Raw genomic sequence first — 21,702 nt, 5'->3', positions numbered from 1 at the left:
GCTTTTGACATTTGTATATCTACGAGAGTCTTAGCGACCACCACCAGCCCAGTTTGCCCTGAAATGTCACCAGTAAAACCCGTATTTCTATGTACAAATGCAAAATGCGTGCTTACCCGCTTGCCCCAAATGTTAAGTAGGTGTCCGGAGTATTTGTGCAATGTATTAGTACATATTTTGTGTTTTAATCCCGTGTTTTAATCCCGTCTATGGCCCTTGTCTGTCCAAGTCCTAACCTACCCCATGTCCTAACCTAACCTACCCCCTACCCCCCCCCCCTCTCTCTTTCTTCTTTTGTACATATTTTTCACTCTTCATACCAGTAACCTGTAAACTGATTGTATGACATTCTGTATAGTAGTGTGTATATCTGTCTGTCTCTTATATGTCATCATGATTTGTGTACATGGGGATCTCATCTCAAACAAGCTAAGTGCTTAACTGAGCTATCCAGTTTAGTAGACCTTGTATTGCGAATTTGTACTTCCATGTACTGTTATGTACTGTCATGTACTGTTCTCATGTCTTAGTTACTAAACAAAGTACATCAATCAATCAATCAACGACACCCCCCCCCCCTCGTTTACTACATGTTGACATTGCGTGTAATTCCGGCTTTCACCAGATGCGCACCGTCAATGCCGCCCATTGGGAACTTCCGACAGAATAGGCCACATACGGGATTAAAACACTTCTTTATTGAAAAGTATGGACTAATACATTGCACAAATACTCCGGACACATAGGCAACATTTGGGTAAAGCGGGTAAGCACCTTATATTTTACATTTGTACATGTTCAGAGAAATACGGGCTTTGCTTTACTGAATTACTGGTGACATTTCAGGGCAAACTGGGAGGGTGGTCGCTAAGACTCGTAGATACGAAAGTAAAAGTCAGACTCGATAAAATACATACACGATAGGCTTGATCTAAGGCGAGGGTACTTTTACTTTGCTACAGTATTTCATTTTTTTTTATACATTTGCTTTTACTCCACTAGCACAACACATCTCAGAGTCAAATATTGTACTTTTTACTCCACTACAATTAGTAGAAGACTTTAGTTACTAGATATTTTGTAGATTTGGATTATTACAAAACATAAATTAACCACTTCAGACCTATTTAAACTTTGGCTATTTGAAAAAGATTTTGGAATTAAGTCAAAGTATTTATTTTCTAAACATTTTGAAGATTTTGGACTAATGATGTTATTATTATTAGTAATCTGTTCCTCGCCGAGCCGGCGAAAACTTCTGGGAACTCAGATTATTAGTAATCTAATTCTGTAAAGTAACTAGTACAAGCTGTCAAATAAATGTAGTGGAATAAAAAAGTTCATAATTTGCCTCAGAGAGTGAGAACTGTCATCACAACAGGTGCAGGTGGAGGCGTGGAGACCTGCCTGGTGAATGGCCTCAAACACCTTCTTCAGACTGGTCAGAGCCTGGCATTGAAGGCCGCTGCATGGGCAAAGAGGTCATCAAGGTAAACTACACAGCGTTTGTGTGGGACATTGGCCAGTACCCTATCCATTGAACGTTCAAAGTTGGCTGGGGTGTTGTAAAAACCAATTGGCATCATTTTAAATTGCCACACAGTCCTTGGCCAATGGAGAAGATCTGATGGTCTGGGTCTGTTTACTAGTACCCACTGTAGAGGACTAGAGGTACAGCGAGCTGAACCAGATGTGGTCGACCACCACATCATCAATGCGGGCCGGGGCATCTTATGTGGCTGATTACATTCATCACTTACTCCAGACCCAGAACAACTCTGTCCACAATGACTCCTTACACTGTGTGATCATCAAGATAACACCATGAAACTTCATATTAGATTAGATTGACGCAATATTTGACATTTATGCTGCAGTTTTGTGGTGAAAGGTCAGCGATGATTGTTGGCCTCAACTATGCACAGTGCACACCTCTAGGCTGCCGACCAGATTGTGTCTTAAGCACATAAAAAGTGTAAACTCATCAACTCAAACTCAAAACTAACCTAAAAGAATGGATGACCTTAAAATACTAAGTAGAACACCTTTGAACACCTTGGTAGTAGCATCCTCTGCCCCAAACCTCCTCCTTCTGTAAATATACCTTTTGCTGCTACTGACCTTTTACTGATATGTATTGTATTGTATTGCATATGTATGTATTGTATGTTTCACTGATTAATTGAGTGGAAACTAGACAAATTAATATGTGGCATGTAAACTGCATTACATGGTGGACAATTTCAAAGTCAGGTGCACTTCATAACTACATATAAATGTAGCAAATACAAAAGGGAAGTTCCATCTAGTATGGGATTTCTTTTTGTACATAAAGGTTTGCTGCATTGATCATATGTTGAAACAGAGCACAGTTGATGTATAATCACAACTGATACATGTACTAAAGGGGTGTAGGGGGGTGTTGTCCGCTTAGCTTAGTTATGACTGCCTGTTTTTGTAAGGTTTTGTTTATTTTATGTTGTTGGTGTTGTTTTTTTGTTTAATTTATTAGTACTGTTGTGTTGTTGGTCTCTGTCTGTTACTTATGTTATGTCATGTGTATTTGTTGAAAAATAAATAAATACTTTAATGACAAAGAAAATGTAGCAAATACTTGTCAGTTCCGGTTCCTTCTCTCTCACCAGTAATCGTTTCTCAAATATTTGCTTAATGAACACACCCCAAGAGAAGTCCTGTTAGAACCGGACGAATATATGGCTGAGTTAGGGCTGACCTCTCAAAACGTAACAAGTTTTTATTTGGCAAATGTAATTGTGAAATACCGTACATGTAACAGTATACTGTATGAGAAACTGTGTTATTCTTAAACCTCAGAGCACACCATGAGACAGCAATGCATTTGTAGTCATAACTTGCTAGACTGTGAAATAAGAAAGGGTCCTGACGATACAAGTATGATTGTCTAATCCTGAATCACCAGGATTTAAAAGGTTTAAATTAGCTAATAAATACACCAATGTTTCCCATACTAATTATGTCATATGTCAACAAATTACTGAAATCGACATTTTGGCTTAACTGTTAAGTGTACTTTAAAAGTAAAAGAAGAATAATACATTAAAATTACAATAGCAAAGCTCCTTTAAAGGCACATTAAGAGTTTTGCAGAGGTAGCAGACAAACAGGTCAGGACATAGATATGGCCACCTTAATATATTAAAATGCACCATTACATACAGTCATTTGCAGCAGTGTGGGATTGATATACATTTTGGATAACTATCTTAGATTGTGTTATAGATATGCGATAAACAATCCCAATGAAAGTAAGGCATGTTATTCAGTGCACAAAAGCCCTTTTCAGTTCAGTGGTTAGTTATAAAGCTACAGCAATACAGTAGTTTTCTAAAACGTTTTCCAATGCACCCACTGAACAATGTATGGGTTTGTGGAAAAATAAGAACAATGCTTAGAATTACGCATTTTCTGAAGAAATACATTCTAGGATTATGGCAACTATGCTAATTTAAAAATTAAAGCAGATTTATGTGCATTAGAAAGTAACACAAAGATGCATGCAAAATGTCCAAAGCTAAGCTTTCATTTAAAATGCAAAGCAACTTTCCCTGTAACAGAATACACCGTCACATAATCCCAGATTTGTGCTTTGATATTAACCACATTAACCCTGATGTCCCCATTTGGGCAAATTTTCAAATAGCAGGTCTACAAGCAAGCTTGCAGATTAGCCGTTTTCATTATTCGTCATATGATGAAGTGTATAGGGCTTAAGTGGTTAAAAGCTCTTAAATTACTGCATTTGAACTTGAATAATTATGCAAAAAAAAGTTAAAGGGGGAAAGTAATAATTATAGAGTTAAGCATGGCACAGTGCCTTCATCTCTTCCCAGGCTACTCACAATATACTCTCAGATTTCACCTACTATATCAGGTGTGGGTATAAAGCAGTAAAATGTAGCCACAGAATTACAAATCAAATACAAATGAAAACCAAATTATACTTACAAACTAAAAACATAACAGCGTGATCGCACCCTCCAATGTGCAAAATGAATTTAAAAAAAAAAAAAAAGGGGGGGAAAAATGTGGAGTGCAGAATACAGTTCAAACTGTAAATGAAAAAAAGGCAAAACCTCTTTATTAAGAAGGTTTCCAGTCAGTTTCACGTATAGGGCTCCCACTCGTTTACGTTTAGTATGCTGGAGGTTGGTATTCTCCAGGGGGTCGCTCCTCACTTTGGGTGAAAGGTGATTGTTGGTAGCCCTGTGGGCCGCTGCTGGGGTACGGCGGATAGCTAGGTGGATATGGAGTGCTCTGGTCCTGGGCTGGGTCTGTGTAGCCCGAGTCCAAGTCACTAACACCCTCGCGATATCTGGTGTAAGCTAAATATGTCAAATGACCCTGTGAAAGAAGAGGAATAAAAGTTACAGAATAGAAATGACCACTACTACTACTACTAATAATAATAACAACAATGGGCCCGATTCACTAAGCTGGTCGTAATTATCAGTGTAAATAACGTTTAAATAAAGTGACTAAAGGAGGGTGTATTTTCTCTAAGCAAAAACCGACGTGCAATTCACAAAGGGGTGTGTAAATCCCTGATATGTGCGGATCACAGTTGTTCCTCATTTTTGCCTGAAGGTCAGAGGCGCGTTCATATGGAAGATCCATTGCATTGCTCCACGGGCCCATTTAAGACCATAAAGCTGTTTACACTCAAAATATGGGTGTAAACAGCTTAGTGAACCGGGCCCAATGTTTAGAGATGTGCACGTCTGACATTGAAATATCAGTCAACTTGGCTGAGCAGTCAAATAATTTCATCAGGGGATATCGGGGGCATATATCTATCAAGTCCATGTCATTTTGCTAGTCAAATGTTGACCACACCCGGTACATGAGACAAGCTTACCCAGGTGATGATGGAGAAGAATGAGAAAGCTATTACAGCTTGAGCAGCATCAGTTGGAACAGAGCTCGTGTCAGTGGTGTGGGACCACTGGTTGGCCAGGACACAGAAGCAGATGAACCACAGGAACGTCCAGGCTCCTATAGCCCAAGATGGAAAATGTACATTTTTTAATTGTCAGTCGTGCTTCATTTCAAGTACTGAACCTGAACCATGTCATTTTAAAGCCCTGTCGAAATGGATAGTACCTTGGGCTTTATAGCTACCTGCCCCTCATATAAAGGCCAAATATTGTTGATCACCAATTATTTGCTACTTCTGTGGTCTATGAGTGAGGAACCGTTTAGTAGTGATTCCCTTTTTTTCACTTTTAGCACATAAACATGTGCAAACAAAGTAGATTCTGCCGATATATTTGAACCCATTAAGACCTGAGGCCGATTCTACAATTTTGTTCCAGGGACCTCCAGAAGCAAAGATTTGAGTTAAAAATGTTCGCTTTAAATTTCATATATATTCAAAAAATTTGCACAATTTTTCTAAAATAGCAGATCTACAAGCTCATAGCTATGAATTGTATCTGCTATTTTTGAATAGCCAAAGAATAAAATAATGGTTAAAATCTAAAATGACACAGATGCTTTCCCGGTTTTAATGGGTTAAAAAACTAATTCTAGTTAATTTGGGTGAAGTGAAAATGTATGATAAATCATATTATATTACCCTTGACGTTAGTTCTCAAAACAGAAATTGATAAGTCACCAATATCGGTGCAATGTGCTAGTGCTAAAAGTATGATTTTGTGATTTGTTTTGCCATACAATTAGAGTGAATGGAATCACTTCTTCTACTTCCATACTCACAGAGAACAGATATAACCAGGTAAGCCCTATATGCCTCATCATATGAAGAATTGTGAAAGTCTTTGAAAATGTTCCCCGGTAACGCCCAAAATAGGTGTTTTTTTATGCTTAACCAATACCACAATAGTATATATATAGTTCTTTCCATTTCCTGAAAAATAAGGGTTTTGAACATACAAGCTTCTGCCTGATGGCGACGATAGAAAGACAATTTGGCCACAAGGTGATCAGAAAATATTGCTACATTTTTATTTCCTAAAGAGAAAAGTTGTGTTACTGTCATCATTGTGGAAAGTTTTCTGCTGTTCAGAAGTGGGTAAACTATCCTAGATCAGAATGATAATAATAATGATGTTTATTTTGTTATTATTCTGTATACAGTGACAGTCTATGATTTTAAATCTCACTCTCACCTGAGAAGACCAAATCACCAGTAACAATGTATTTTCTCTCTTTGGCATTGCTGATCTGGGGGAAGTATCCATCCAACACGGTGAAGATAACGCATGCTAGGAAGGCCAGGATTCCTATTCCTACCCCATAACTGCAGGCACTATCATTGTTGTTGTACATGCACGTAGTCGCCTGGCCTGTTGATGGATTAACGTAGCCTTCCGCTGTGATAGTTGCAAAAACCACAATGGAAAACACCTGCCGGGAGAGAGAGAGGAAGAGAGAATAATCAATTATACTATAATGGTGGCAAGGGCCTCTAGGTTTGCATACTAACCAAAATTAAACCCTAGATATTTTGTTGGCCGGTGTTCCCCAGGTCTTTATCCTTGCATCCCTCCTTGCATTTACCTCTGCACCTCATCTCTTTGCCAAAAACAGACGATGTACAAGGTCACAATACGTTGCTACGTGATGAGTTTTAAGCTTGTCGTGTAGATATATCTTCACCAAATAGTTCCTTATTATGATAAGGGACACTAGAATGCAAGTGGTTAAGCCAGAGGGCTATGCACAAAGACATGCAGAGAGAGAGAGAGAGATTAATTGTACTAATTTATAATAGAGGCAACTGGGCCAGCCTCTAGCTTTGCATATTAAGCCTGGCCTGGGGGCTTGTGCATAGAAATATGCATTAAGTCAAGCAGTTGAGACTGTGTGATGCATATCACATGATTCACATGGCCAGAGATTACCCACTTGCTGGTTCCCCTCCCTCCCAGCATCACTTGAACATACTGTTATCTACATACAACGTTAAACCAAATATAAGAGACTTAGTTTGATGAATTCTCAGCTGCCACATTAGTGTGTAACTAGAGCCTTTCAATTTCAATTCCTGTTTTATCAACTGTGTGTTGATAAAATCCCCTCACAAATGTCAAATGTCACATGACGAGGTTAGGTGGTGGAATGCATCACACGTTGTGTGTTTGTTGGGGACAGTTTCATCATGATACATCTGATCCCCAGGAAAAGATTTACACAACCAAATGCACAACAACAACAGGTGGCAGAAACGTTAATGTGACTTTTGGTGACACAGCACAACAAGAGCTAAAGTTAGCAGGTATATGCTAAGGCTAAAACAAAAGTTACATACTTTACTGGCTGGCAAAAAGTTGACATATTATGTTAAACTACAAGGTGAAAGTCCTGGCTATAATAACAACTTGACTAGTGTCAATTATCTTGAGTGTAATAACATTAATGTAAGCTACGATGTAACTACTGACTACAGCCCAGTTGTGTGACAGCTGGCTGACATTAGCCAGCTAAGCTAACACAGCACACAGCAGTGCTTTGAAATGGCATCATCACTCACCCAGCTCAAGAAGCGTAGGATTGTTTGAGGTCGTTTCACAAACCCCACGACATCAAAGGCACCGCCGGCAAATGCCGCCCCGTATGCACCGCTTTCCATTTTCTCTTCCAAATCTGTCAGTAAATATAGTTTGCCTTAATGTTCTGTCTGTTCTGCTTGATGTCAGTATACTTTTGTTTTCTCATCAGTTCAGTTTCCTGAAACTTTTTTCTTTACCCCGCCCCTTCTTCTTTGAACACGTACTGTGTCACCACGAGGTTGACGAGTCTGACGACCCTGTTGGTTTGAATATCCGGTCTATGACAGGATACGGAAATGGTCTGTGTGTGCAATTACGTGTGTACGTGGAAGTTACCGGATATGGTAGGCGGGCTTTAGACCAGATCTGAGCATTGAGAAGCAAATAGAAACCAGACGCGAAAGTTACCATTAACACACACTAATAAAATAGAATTCTCCTCTGTTTGAAGTTTGAACATTTTTTCAGATGTTTGTTATTAAGCCCTGGTGACGTTTTCTTTCAAATTTCAATTAACTTCAACTGTTTGGAGAATCTGAATCTTAATGATTTGCATGAGATACAGAGAGAGGCGAAAAACTAAAGGCATATCTTTGAAATCAGTGGCAGGTTGTCGAGGGATTGCATTGGCGCCCCTTAGTGTCGTACTTGTGCACATTTTCTCACATAAACGTAAGATTCTGACCTGAGTCGCAAAGTAAAGGTACTTTTCTGGGTGCAAGACAAAATGCCCTTGACCTTGAGCACGTTCGATTTTGATTTAAATTCTGGTTCTCACGTAAACAAATATATAATATATTATTATTAGGTTTTTTTTTTACACGTAGGGATAAATCAATCTAAGTGGCAGAAGTATAACCTATTGATTAATTTCAAGACTGTAATGCAGCCCTAACCGTTTAAATTATTTGGACGCATATTTCGAAGCCAGAGATGTTGATTCCTGCCAGGCATAGTATTACCACTTTATGGTAATTAACACAACTACACACACCTGTGCTTAATTCAAATGGAGGGGTTAAATGCTTCATAAATGTTGTCTTTATACCCAAAATAGGCGTTTTGGAATTTGATTGTAATTTTACAATACATTCCATTCTGGCCTTTTTGGAAATGTATGTTTATTGTCTATTAGGAGTAGGATACAGAGCTCTCTGACATTTCTTTGATATGAATAACCTTGATAAGGGTCTGAGAGGAGGACCAAGGGTCTGGGGGTGGGCTATTCATGTCACTAGGCATGGTTTCCTGTGACAGGAAGGTAGCATAATTTTGATTGTGAGACCATAGTATGTCCACCATTGTCTTCATTTTGGGGAACATACAGTGAAGGGGTTGTTGATGTTTTGTAGAAATTTCACTGCATACTTCAGTGACAGTGACAGCTCATTATTTGAATGGCATGGCATTGGCAGTAGGTTATAGTTTCCTTTCTTATGATCTCATATCCTGGTGAAAAAGACGTAATTGCACTGCAGTAATTTCACTTTAACCCGGACCATGGCATGCAGCATTGACTTCAATCTTGAGAGTTGTGACATGGATGTTGAATATGAGTAAGTTTAAGTTTTGTATTTCTGCTGGAACCTTCTTTTACCTTTATTTTCTCTCATCTCATCTCAGAGTGGCTGTTATTTGTACTTCAACTTTGATATTCAGGCATGTGCAGTGAACTGAAACATGACATATATAGGCGTAGCCTACTTCTGCCAATATTAATAACTATGTATTTTTATATTTTAAGACACACATTGTATTGGTCTTCATTGAAAGGCCCATATTAAAAGTCCCATATCCTTCTATAATGAAATGTGAAAATGATTATTAAGGAGAACATATACAGTCATTTTGTAGCAGGTAGGCTACTTTTAGTGCTCTAAGTAGAATGTTATGATTCTTTTTGGAAGTCTGTATTGTTTATTGTCTCCTCCCTGCTGCAACTGTTTTACTTGGAAACATTCCAGTTTCTCTGGGAAAGAGGCACATTCATTTCAGACTGTTGGAGAGTGGTTCTCATAAATTCAATACATTTCTTTTAGCCTGCATTATATTTAACAAATCCAAATGCGGCCGGGAAAACATATTAACCCAAGCGTGTAAGAATGCACACGAGTCTCTGACTGTCTGTAATTGTTACCCATCACATAGGAACTGGGATGAGCGAGGCCGGGACTCACTTTGTCACCTCATCAGAGAGCCCTGCCGTCTCACATTTGACAGCAATCCTGAAACCATTGAAATGGAGGATTTTACTGAAAGCAGAGGTACATATTATAACTTAGAAGATTGTACTTGTATCTCTTGGAATGAGCGGACATTGCTCTGAAAACATGAAATGTATTTCATTGCTTCTTAGTCTCAAGATTGTAATTTTCTTCCCCAGATAGACAAGACATCCAAACCAAGTTGTCATCTGCCACCCTGAAGGTCCTATCCTCCATGCCCAGTCGCGCTGCTGGTGAGATGACACACTCTCAGAGACTGCACAAGGTCGTGATAGTCTCTACTAGGCCTTATAATGCACACAAATATATACTTTTACAATTTATTATCCAGAGCGACTTAAACAAAGTGCAAGGTCAGAGTGAACGCCATGAACCCTAATCAACCAACAGGGTAAGTGGTCAAGCACAGGGTGTCACTATAGTGAACATTCGTTTTGGTTTTCTGTGAGAGATGGCAAAAAAATAAAAAATAATTATCAGAAGATTCTTGGCTTTTACAGATTTCCCATATTAATCTACAACGATCTGGTACCACCCACCCTTAAAACAAACATAGGCAAATTCTACTTCTGCAGCAGTGCCACCCAAGTGTGGAATGCCCTGACCCCATCCCTCAAAAACAATGTAGATCACTGCTGGCTTCCTTTAAAACAGTCCTGAAAATTCACCTTTCAGGAGTCCAAAGGGGGAGGTAGTTATCACTTCTCCCTTAGACAGGCGCTTTGTCCCCATTCCCCCATCCCGCCCCCCTTTCCTACTCTGTACATATAGTGTTTTATATTTGTGATGACGTTGAATGTTCGGTGCTATTTTATATGTTGATGAATTGAATACCTAGGACCCCAATGGAAACAGACCGCAAGGACTTTTTTGGTGTTATCCAAGATGTTTGACTGTACCCGTGCTGTTTTTACATTTCTGTCTAATGAAATATTCAATCAATCAATCTGAGTCATACTGGCTGTAACCTTCACCCCCCACAGCGTACAGTACGCTGTACAGTAAGCTCCTTCCAGAGTGTTCCAGACTTTCCTCTAGACTACGCAGACGCCAGATCCCCTGCCAAGACTTCTCTCAGTCCTCGGGGATGACCGACCAAACTGACGGTGTTCAGGCGGATTCTGAGGAACTCAGCCCAGAGGGTGGGCATCAATCCAAAATCCACACACCCACTGTCCTGCTTGACACCCACATTGTTTTACACAATACTAGGATAGACCTGTTCCTCCCCTGTCCCAGTCTGGCCACTGGGAGTCAGTGTTGGCTGCATTAGCTGTCCTCTGAGCTAATCACCGGGTAGTATATCATTTGGTAATTTGTTATTATTCTATAATCTGCAGAAAACAAGAGAGAACAGTTGGTGTCCACCCTCCAGAGCTCATCGGTGGGTGAGCGTGCACGCATGCTGCGAGCCATGCCACTTAGCATGGCAGAAAAGAAGACGCTAAGGTACTGGAAACACTGATCAAGTGCTTAAAGTGTCGAACGGCATAAAGAAATAAAATGAGTTATTGATACAGTAGATCAGGGGTCTTCAATGTTTTTCAGGCCAAGGACCCCCTAGTTGAGAGAGAGAGATGAAGCAGGGACCCCCACTACATTGTTTACAATTGTGTTGCAGATTAAACATTTTCATAGATAGCTTCATTGACTATCATCAGTGTTGTGTATTAATATTTTTTGTTCATTTCAGACATTTAACCACTTAAAACCACTTAATTCCCTCTACACATAACCTCTTTATAGCAGATCTAGCAGATCTACAAGCAGATCTAGCAGATCTACAAGCACATTTCTGCCATTTTTGGCTAATGTTCCCCTCAGAATAGGGTCGCTAGGGTTCAAGTGGTTAAAAAAAAGAAAACCCTATCACACAAAGATTTGGCGGACCCCCTATAGTACCTATAAGGACCCCCTAGGAGTCCCGGACCTCCTGTTGAAGACCCCTGCAGTAAACAGTAGAGCATTTAACTGACTTTTGATTTCACAGGAGACTGGCGTTCAGTGATGCCGAAACCTCTCTCGTAAACAGAGATGTTCCGTGCTACAGTCGTCTCAAGGTGTACATTGTCAGGGTGAGTGTGACAAAAATGACAGTTCTAGATTCAAATATGAATATTTTACCTGTACTCCTGTTATTAGTTTTACACAAGTGTGTGATATGCAATGTGTGCCTTGTGTTTGTCTCTTCACAGACTTTGCAACACTGCTGGTTTCGTTGGCTGCCTTTCCTGGGCTCACTGCAGCTGTGGCAGGCTCCTCTTAAGAAACTCGCCGGGCGTTTTGGGACCGGCGTCGTCTCCTACTTCATCTTCCTCAGGACCATCCTGCTCTACAATGTCTTCCTCCTCCTCGTCAGCGGCCTGTTCCTGGTCATTCCTCAGGCCATCCACCCTCCTTCGTCCGGCTCCAGTGACCACACATTCACTGGCCTCGAGATCCTGACGGGCACGGTAAGCTGGGAAGACGCCGGGAACGCAACAGTTGATCTTATTCCCCCGCAACACAAGAATGATCATGAAATGCAACTGGAAATGTAGAGTTACAATAGTTAGTAATAGTTACTTTATTGACACAACTGTATAAAACATTTGGTCCAAACAATAATCGAAAAATCCATACTTTAAAAAGGTACGATACATTAAAATATACCGTAAACAACACAAAATCCCTTTACTCATACAACAGCAGCTTTCTGTTGCTCCAAAAGTGACAGGCAGGCATGTAGCATATAAAGTTCCTCTGTTAGTGCCCACAAAGAGTGAACTCAGATCAGTAAACTTACGTGTTCGTATTTCCCTATATACATGTGCCAATTTTACTTCAGTGTCACCGTTTCTTGAACCATAAAACCTTCCGCCTGCGTAGATCCAGCATCTTAAATAATCTGTATTTTGCTTGTGTCCTCCTCTATCAGGGCTACCTCTCACAGAGTGTGATGTTCTATGGCTACTACACCAATACAAATACGAGTTGTAGATCTGCTGACTTCACCCCTGGTGATACTGGCGAAGACTCTGAGCAGCCCGTTTGTGACGCCATCGTTGGTCCTCATTTGATGCCATACAACATTCCCTTAGCCTACTTCTTCACCATTTGCATCGCTTTCTTAATCACCTGCATCATACTGGTCTACAGGTTTGATATCCTCCCCATTATTTTATTCTGAGATTAAGAGAGCATCTTTTTTTTTTTGCGTGTGTGTGTCTTCAGTGTTTTTTTTTATTGTGTGAGTCTCATCATATTTGCGTTATTGCACCTCAGCATATCCAAGTCCTTTGGAAGAAGTTCCTGCGTGTTCGGCTCTCATGGGAATCTCGAACTAAAGGTGTTCTGCTCCTGGGACTTTAAAGTCAGCAAGAAGAGCTCTGTTCAACTGCAGTCTGAGAACATCAGCACCCAGCTGAAGGTACACAGGCATTCCAGTGTTTGCTCACAGACGATGTGATCTCATGGACGCTCTGTCCAGAATGTCACATGATTTTCTCTGTTTGTAATCACTTTCATGCATTCTCAAGCTTTACGATTGGGTTTTTCCATCATGCATAAATTATGCTTAATATTTTCTTGCTTCTTACAAACATTTCTTTCAAAATTTGAATATAGAGCATTCTTAGACCATACTCCTCAGTGGAGAGGGGGAAAAAAGTACATTACTTTATCTTCACGCTACATGAGCAGCATTCTTTGAGTTCTGTTGCATGATCATGTTTCAATGGCAATAACAACTAGACACGTCGCAATTCTGGGAAATTGCAAAGTGTGGTTGCGCCGACGCCGGTCGCGGGTCGCGGCCGCCGGGACTCGAGGAATACGCCTGGAGGAATACCATAGGAGGCCGCGCGACATGCAATTCGAATTCGGTGGCGATCGGATCCCGCGTTCGTGATACGTGCCGTTTAGATTTGAGGAAATAGGCCCCTCCCACTAAAGAAACAGGCCCCTCCCGCAAATGTAGCGGGCCAATGACATCATCAGGTCACTCCTGAGATCACTTGTTTTTATATTTGAGAGGATTGATCCCCCCCAAAATAATATTTTTGCATCAAACGGTTACATTTTGCGTAAAAGGTAAAGTGGGCTGTTATAGCGCCACCATGTGGCCGACTGGTGTAATTATTTGTTAAATGATTTTGCAAAAAACTATGAACCTCCCCTCTAAGTCTTGTAACTCTAGCCCTCTGAGAAAAAAATACTTGAATGGAGTTTTTTCATTTTCCCATTAAAGTCGATGGGGACATTTAATGCACTAATAAATCAATATCAATTAAACTATGTAACCAATCTATTAGCAAAACGGATAGCCATCGATTCCCGGTGAGACCGGTCATTTTGACATATAGCACGAAATTGGGAAAAATAAACTGTGGGAGGAGTAGTGCGCCAAAATAAAGTTTATCTAGAAAAAGGTTTATAGAGTACTATTGTCTGGTTGCCCTGTTAGGGCAACCACACTAATTAGTTACACAAACGGACTCTGTAAATGAATGTGCAGGAAGTGAAACCTGAGATGTGAAGTGAGAAGTGATAAACAGGAAGTTAAAAGCCTGTGGTGTGTCTGTGTGTGGGCCCTGAGAGATGAAAGAAAGCATTTGGCATTTTAGAGCAATTTTGTGAACAGTCAATGCTTCACACAGTCACTCGTACACAGTAAAATATTCAGGGTCAATTTATTATTTATTACACTCAAGAGTTACATTAACACTGAGGATGTGACCATGTAGAAATAATTTAACTGCTGTGCTGTTTGTTTCCATCACATTTCCTGTGCTTTCTGTTTGCTTCATAGGAGCTGCTGTCTGATTTGATCTGTGGTGATGAGCAAAACAGTTGGGAACAACGACTGTGGCGCATGACTGTGCACCTGTTTGCATGGGCTGTGTGTCTGTCCAGCATATCCCTGGGTGTCCTGGTGATCTACTTGCTCTCAGACCACCTGCACCTGGTGTGTGTGTGTGTGTGTGTGTGTGTGTGTGTGTGTGTGTGTGTGTGTGTGTGTGTGTGTGTGTGTGTGTGTGTGTGTGTGTGTGTGTGTGTGTGTGTGTGTGTGTGTGTGTGTGTGTGTGTGTGTGTGTGTGTGTGTGTGTGTGTGAGTGTGTGAGTGAGTGAGTGACTCACTCACTCACTCACTCACTCATTCACTCACGTGGTACAAGCAGCGAAATATTGGTGCGGCATGTACGCAAGACTGCACAAGTTAAGGTTATTATTATTACATGCAAATGCATGCACATAGGCTACAGTACTTTAGCTTACAGACTGGAAATCCTGTTTGATAATGATAAAACATCTACAGGTGCTTTCTTGACCCACACATGCCTTAAAACCCAAGCAGTGTGTTTGCGTGCTGCACCCACCGGACTGTCTGTTGTGGGTAGCGTGCAGATGGGGGGGGGGTCTAAAAGATGATCGGCCCAGGGACCCGCGCGGGGTTAATTCGTCCCTCCATATATGGACATATATGTTTTTTGTTTTTTTTGTGAGGAATGCTGTATGAACAAAATTAATGAATTAATGAAAGATCTGGGTTTCTTGAAGAAAATGTATGTTGGAGCAGGCTCTGGCCCACTTAAAACAAGAACAAGGGGGAAAAAGAACTGTAAAAAATCCATTTGGTATCAACTATGGTTGTATTAATTAGCATGCCAATCATGGATTAATTGGTATTTTCTCTGTGTCCTCTCTGTGGTTTGTCATTTCCCCCCACAGCAGGGACAGAAAACAGTGGCTGTGGAAGGAACATATTTCACAGATGTTCATCTTCTGGTCCTGTCTGCTGTAGTATCAGGCATTAACCTGTTTCTCCCTGGCATCTTCATTCTGGCATCTCACATCGAAATATATAACTCACCCAGTGTACGTGTCTATGTCTCCATCTTCAGGTGAGAAGAGGAACTACAACAAGTTCTCATATTGTTTGATTGAATCATTGAATACTTTATTTAGAAGTTTGAAGAAAAAAGCACATGAAAGTACTGTTCAAATACAAGGTCAACTAAATAGGATTAAAAACAAAACAAAAGCCTATGGCTTGTTTCAACAGGCTGGACCCCAATTCAATTTTGAGTGTAATTTTGAATGTCTAGCTTTATGCACCCTCCAAGACTAGCGTAAATTGTAGTCGTTGAAAAGTGTGAGCCTGTTTTTAATCAGAAGGTACATTTGGTACTGACGCTTTCTGAAATCTGAGCGGAATGCACACATTTCAGAAATTAAGCAAAGTTTTACTCACATTATAGCTCTGTCGTCATTCTACTGTGTTTCCCATGAAACGGCCTCCAGGCTTTTCAGTGGTGATGGCTGATCTTTCAACAGACCCACACAAGTGGAATCAGAATTGGAAACATTTCTGGCATTCTTCCCAGTGTCAGTGACACTGGATTCCTTTTGATGTCTTTGAAAACAGGAACCTGCTATTAAAGGCTGGTGTCATTGGCGTCCTGTGTTACCATTGGCTGGGGAGGATTGCTGCAGAACCAGTTTGCCACGGTCTCCAGGTACTGGCTGGTCAATGTGGTCATAGTTAATTTTGAGCCCTAAAGCTTTAATTCTTTGCATTCCAAACATGGCACGCAAGGCTAAACTTATTATTACTATTGGTTATAAGTGTGGTTGATATTCCGTGATTAATGCTGATAATGTAGTCAGTGTGAAATTATATTGAATAAACGAAACCTATATAATTTATTGATCAGAGTGACCCCGTAGGTAATACTGTACTAGTCCCATCCTTCCTTCCTTCCTTCACCAAATCTCTTCGCTGAAAGTAGCCGATAGCAACATGTAGATTGGCTATTTTCACGGACTGTTCGCCTCCCAGAATAGGAACTCTAGCGTTCGTGTGGTTAATGTGTCATGGTCATCATCCATCTCCTTTCATTCAGTGTTGGGAGAGTTTTGTGGGACAGGAACTCTATCGCTTCCTTCTGATGGACTTCCTCCTGACGGTGCTTTACACACTTTTTGGAGAGTTCCTGTGGAGGCAAGTGGAGTAAAATATCTGAAGCCCAACTGAAGTTGAAGCTTATACTGTTTTTAGAATAACCCTCTCGTTTAATTAAGAGACGAGGAAGCGCTGCGTGGGTCCGTAATTATCAGAAACCGAAACAGGTGCTCTTTGGAGAGGTTTCTATAATGGAAAATATTAATATCAAGTCAGGGTGAAGTGTTGACTATTTATTGAAGAAGATTCAGCAGAGTAACAGCATTACAGATCGTAGCATGGCTGGCAGCCCCTCGGGGCAGAAGACTCCTGAGGTGTATTGTATGGGACAGTACAAAAATGCTGACTGGTTAAGTTAAGGGCGTCCATACTAAGACATACAGGCTTGTTACACTTATGGATCAGCCACAAGAGAACAGTGTAGTAGAAATGGAACTGACTTTGGAAATGTTGTTGTTAAATGACAGCAACAGGAGATGTGAAAAGACCCCTGCTGTGAAGCTAACATTCTATGGTCCAAATACAAATAGATACATAAAGAAATGATTTTTTAACAGATTGTAGGTCAAAACATTTAAGTTCCTTCCCTTTGTGCTAGGCTGACATCCAAGTGACATCCACATTGATTGTTATCTTTGTCTCCCCAAGGCTAATTGCCAAAAGGAAACCAGTTTTTGACATCGCTCGTCATGTTGAAGAGCTAATATATGGGCAAACACTCACTTGGTAATTATTGCACACATCTTTCTTTAGTCCTATATGTGTGGAATTATTCCTGTTATAAGCATCAAAGTGACACTCTCTATATTCTGTCATTGCTAGGCTAGGTGTGCTGTTTTCTCCATTGCTTCCCGCCGTCCAGATTATCAAACTTCTGGTGCTGTTTTACATGAAAAAGGTTTGTGGGTTGGCAAGTACAACTGCAACTCAATTCAGAACTAGAGCCTTACCAATGCCAGATTTGTGTCCGATCCCGATTTTTTTGAGATTCCTAGACTACAAATTACCGGTGTTATGACTGATATTCTATCAAAATGTTTCTATTTTAGAAAACACATTTCTTGTAAGAAAACAAATACAATTAAACAAACAACTTTTTGATAGATCAAACAAACAAACAAACTGAAGTTTATAGATCTGCCAATAATGAGCTTCTAGATCTTCCTATAATGACATGGCCAATATAGGGAGGCCACGTTGACCGCGGTAAACCAAGGGACACATTGGCTGCATAATAGCCAATGTCATCAAAAAGGTCATACTGGCCAATATCAGTCCAGCTAATATATCACGGCTAGCTCTATTCATAAGAACACTGCATGTCTAGAATGGGAAACACAATGATACAGTTTCTCTGTGTGGTCCTTCTTTCAGACCAGTCTGATGCTAAACTACCAGCCGTCCAGAAAGCCATGGCGGTCCAGTCAAATGTCCACCGTCTTCATGGCTCTGTTGTGCTTCCCCTCCTTCCTGGGTGCCGCTGTGTCTGTCACATACACCATGTGGTCGTGAGTGTTAATCTTTTTGCGTCACGCATTTCTTTGAATTTTGTTAACTCACTTGCTTACATGCATTATATGCCTCATTATAGAGGCATGCATAGATTCCACAGGCTCACAACATGCAGCAAATAGTAACCAAACCTGACAGCGATGCAATTATACTGTCCTATGTGTTAATGAAAGTCTCAGATGGTAAAAGAGTGTACAATTGTTACACTCTTACAGTTAGCACTCAGCAATTAACTTGAGCATATTCTCTGTGTGTTATTTACAGGATTAAGCCATCATCTGGCTGTGGCCCTTTCAGGAACTTTACCAGCATGTATCAGCCAGGGAAACAGTGGGCCCAGGAGCTTGAGAACACCAGCCCAAACCTGGCCTGGCTGAACTGGATCTATACCTTTCTATTGGAACACCCAGTATTCATATTTATGGCTGCTGGTGTCTTTCTGTGAGTTGAGTATTAACCATCCGTTTGGCTGTGACATAGGACCCCAGGGTGTGTTTTGCCAAGTGGGAAGTCGGTCGGACCTTCGGTTGTCCAGAACCAAAATTCCAAAGTCCCTTTCTTGCCCATATATGGAGATTTTTGTTTCTGACTGTGTCCCATTCATGCCCATGTATGGAGATCCCTGATGTCATCAATACTGAGGTCATACACTGGCTTCCAAGTACTATGATTCCTTCCTTCCTATGACTGCATAGTAATCTAGAGTAAAAATGGACTATATGTGCACCTTCCTCCGTCTCAGGCTACATCTTTGAATGTTACTGACTAATGCCCTCCACATTTATTTCTTCAGACTGGTGATTTACATACATGCTCAAATTATCGATGGCCAGAAGAGAATCGTCTGCCTTTTAAAACAACAAATTGAGAATGTGCGTATAATAATTAATCACATACTATGATATTGCCATTTCAACACATTTTGGTGTGCAGTAAATGTAATAAGATTGTGTTTGTGTGAAATAATGTACAGGAGGGCATGGACAAAAGGTTCATCATTACAAAACTTCAGGCCGTTTATGAGGAAAGGAATCTGGCCTCCTCTTCTAGATTGTAACCATGACTAGGTGGGTATATGCACTGATACATCCCTTCTGCTGTCTTTCACGCTTAACCCATTAAGAGCTGAGGCCGATTCTACAAATACCTTCTAAATCAGAAGTTCTCACACTTTTCTCAATTTTTCAAAAATAGCAGATGTACAAGCTCGCAGCGCGGCACAAAGTGACGTGATGTGAGCTTGCATATCTGCTATTTTTGAATAGCCAACAAAAAAAAATCTAAAATGACACAGATGCTTTCCCAGTTGTAACTCTGTTATGAGTGAGAGAAATATACAATAAAATAGTGCTGCATTTGATGACAAGCAATGGTTAAACCCTCCATTTCGGATTGGTTTTGTTTTAAGCTTCCTGTATTTGTTGCATTTGGAGTGCATTTGATCCCAAACCCTTTTTGTGACTAGTTAGGCTTGAAATGCAAATGATCAGAAGTCCCTAGAGGACCAGCATTGGAGAATCACTGTTGTAGATTGCCAATGACTTAAAGGAATATTTCACCTCCAAAATAGCATTTTTTCCTATCAATTACTTTTGCCAATAATTTGATGACCGGCGGCGGCTACAGTAGGAGACTCAAAGTATCAACTTTGAGGAGTCTCCTACCGGAGACATTAGCATCTTTCCACCGGTAATCAAATTATTGGCGTCGGAATGCAACAAAAAAAATCTTTATGAATTCAAGGCTTCATGGGGTGTGTAATTGATAAAATAAAATAACTGATAAAATAGAATAACTATCCCTTTAATAGTACAACCGTACATGTGCATCTTAAATTTAATATCTAAATATTTGACCATAAAGGTTTCCTGTTTGGCCCATAAACAACTGTGAGACGGTCACCACAGGATAACGCCAACATCTCAAGGAAATTCAGCACCAGCATTCGAAATGCCTCTTCCACAAGCCATTAAGAACATGAGCAACAAAGAGTGTATACTAAAGCATATTACATATTGTAAATACAGCTATTAATCTACTGGGTGTGTTTTGTTAACCTGCTGTTTTCCTGTTTAATAAATGTTGTCATAATGGGTCCAATGCAACTATTTATTTATAGTGGTTTGCCTTAATATTGTTTACGTTTTAGCTTTACAAAATACTGTTGAAAATATGTAAACAACATCCATCATTGGAACAATATTTAAACAATTAAAGTTGGAGAAATTGTGACATTTTTGTTAAAATGGTAATAATCGTGTCATTAAATGAATGTTGTATAAACAGAGTTCAGTGTAAGTGGACTATTGACTTACAGTATTACGTAGTTGGATAAGTATATGTCATGGACTGTGTCATACTGTGTTTTTTAATGTTGTGAGAAGTACCTAATGTATTAGGAGTACCTAATGCTATCACAGTAACTGTTTTTCTTTCATGCTTTGTAATTTCAACCTCTAAGAAGTTGTTAAATCACTGACTAGAGGTCAGCATTAAATAATACAGACCAAACTGATTAAATTCAGTGTTAGTCCCTGAGACTTCATGACGCAATGATGAGTTGAGATAAATGAAATGTTATACATACCAGGGCAACTCAATGGGCTTCACAATAAAATACACAAATATACAATACAGTAACCCCATCTATAGAAATAGCATTTATAAACGTCATCCACACACACACACACCTAACCCCAAAGTGCCTAATCCTAACCCTGATTCCATCTTGAATCTTTTATTAAGCCTTTGCTCCAAAAAAAAATGTTTTAGCCCTGAAAATGACTGTTTCCCTCATGGGGACCTAAAGAATCCTAAGCATTCACACTCACATGCATGAACTAAAACACTAACCCCATGCCTGGGGGTAAATAGGTGAACAAGTTCCTCAGGTAAGCCAGTAAACCATGCTGCAAAACAACATAACTTCCGCAAAAGACTGTCATTAAGGTTTTCCAACGAAGGCCCTTCTCAAGTTGACAGTGTCTTTATGACTCCGAACATGCCATGGGAGACCCATCCCACAGTTTGAAAGCGTATAAGATGGTCACAGTCTTCACTCCGTTCTTGGTCAGACTAGACTTGGTTGATGAACATCTCCGTAATGGCCACCAGTAAGTATCCCAGCAAATGGTTTCCTAATAGCATTTTATGTAGTCTGTGCAACAGTAATTCATTTAACATAAATATAATATTTTACGTGGCTGTATTCTATTATTATACTATTACATGCTAACATTAAAAGTACTATAACTAATTATAAACTTTAAATTATTTTGTGAGGCCTGTTGGGGGGGGGGGTTAAACAAATGTCATATTTATCCAATGGTCTTTTTTTTATGTTTAACAGTGCATTACACTTGATTCCACAAAATATTTCTAGAGCTACACCAGTGGCGTAGCTAGAATGCTAGCTTAGGCTGGGCCTAGGCAGGAGCGATATTAGGCCCAGCCTTTTTTTGGGTTCTTT

General features: G+C 40.1%; 2 protein-coding genes across 2 annotated transcripts; one reads left to right on the top strand and one right to left on the bottom strand.

Moving 5' to 3' along the window:
- Positions 1–2,730: 2,730 nt before the first annotated feature.
- Positions 2,731–7,742, bottom strand: syngr2a (synaptogyrin 2a). The gene is made up of 4 exons (XM_084072608.1): positions 7,535–7,742; positions 6,171–6,408; positions 4,898–5,034; positions 2,731–4,383 (listed from the first exon to the last, which is right to left on the bottom strand). Exons 1-4 carry the CDS (start codon positions 7,631–7,633, stop codon positions 4,174–4,176), a joined length of 684 nt encoding a protein of 227 aa, XP_083928734.1. The 5' UTR covers positions 7,634–7,742; the 3' UTR covers positions 2,731–4,173.
- Positions 7,743–8,875: 1,133 nt separating this feature from the next.
- On the top strand, positions 8,876–21,351 carry tmc6a (transmembrane channel-like 6a). The gene is made up of 20 exons (XM_084071519.1): positions 8,876–9,109; positions 9,702–9,817; positions 9,937–10,011; positions 10,762–10,920; positions 11,119–11,227; positions 11,769–11,853; positions 11,974–12,231; positions 12,696–12,916; positions 13,043–13,187; positions 14,568–14,723; positions 15,488–15,660; positions 16,185–16,275; positions 16,663–16,760; positions 17,370–17,447; positions 17,544–17,619; positions 18,096–18,229; positions 18,498–18,674; positions 19,027–19,105; positions 19,207–19,300; positions 20,097–21,351. Exons 1-19 carry the CDS (start codon positions 9,054–9,056, stop codon positions 19,288–19,290), a joined length of 2,370 nt encoding a protein of 789 aa, XP_083927645.1. The 5' UTR covers positions 8,876–9,053; the 3' UTR covers positions 19,291–19,300; positions 20,097–21,351.
- Positions 21,352–21,702: the final 351 nt, after the last annotated feature.

This window comes from Gymnoscopelus microlampas (genome assembly GCF_963454915.1).
Source record: "Gymnoscopelus microlampas genome assembly, chromosome: 11".
Taxonomy (NCBI): domain Eukaryota; kingdom Metazoa; phylum Chordata; class Actinopteri; order Myctophiformes; family Myctophidae; genus Gymnoscopelus; species Gymnoscopelus microlampas.
The sequence above is the reverse complement of the archived record's forward strand: the minus strand, read 5'-3'. Positions and strand labels throughout refer to the sequence as shown.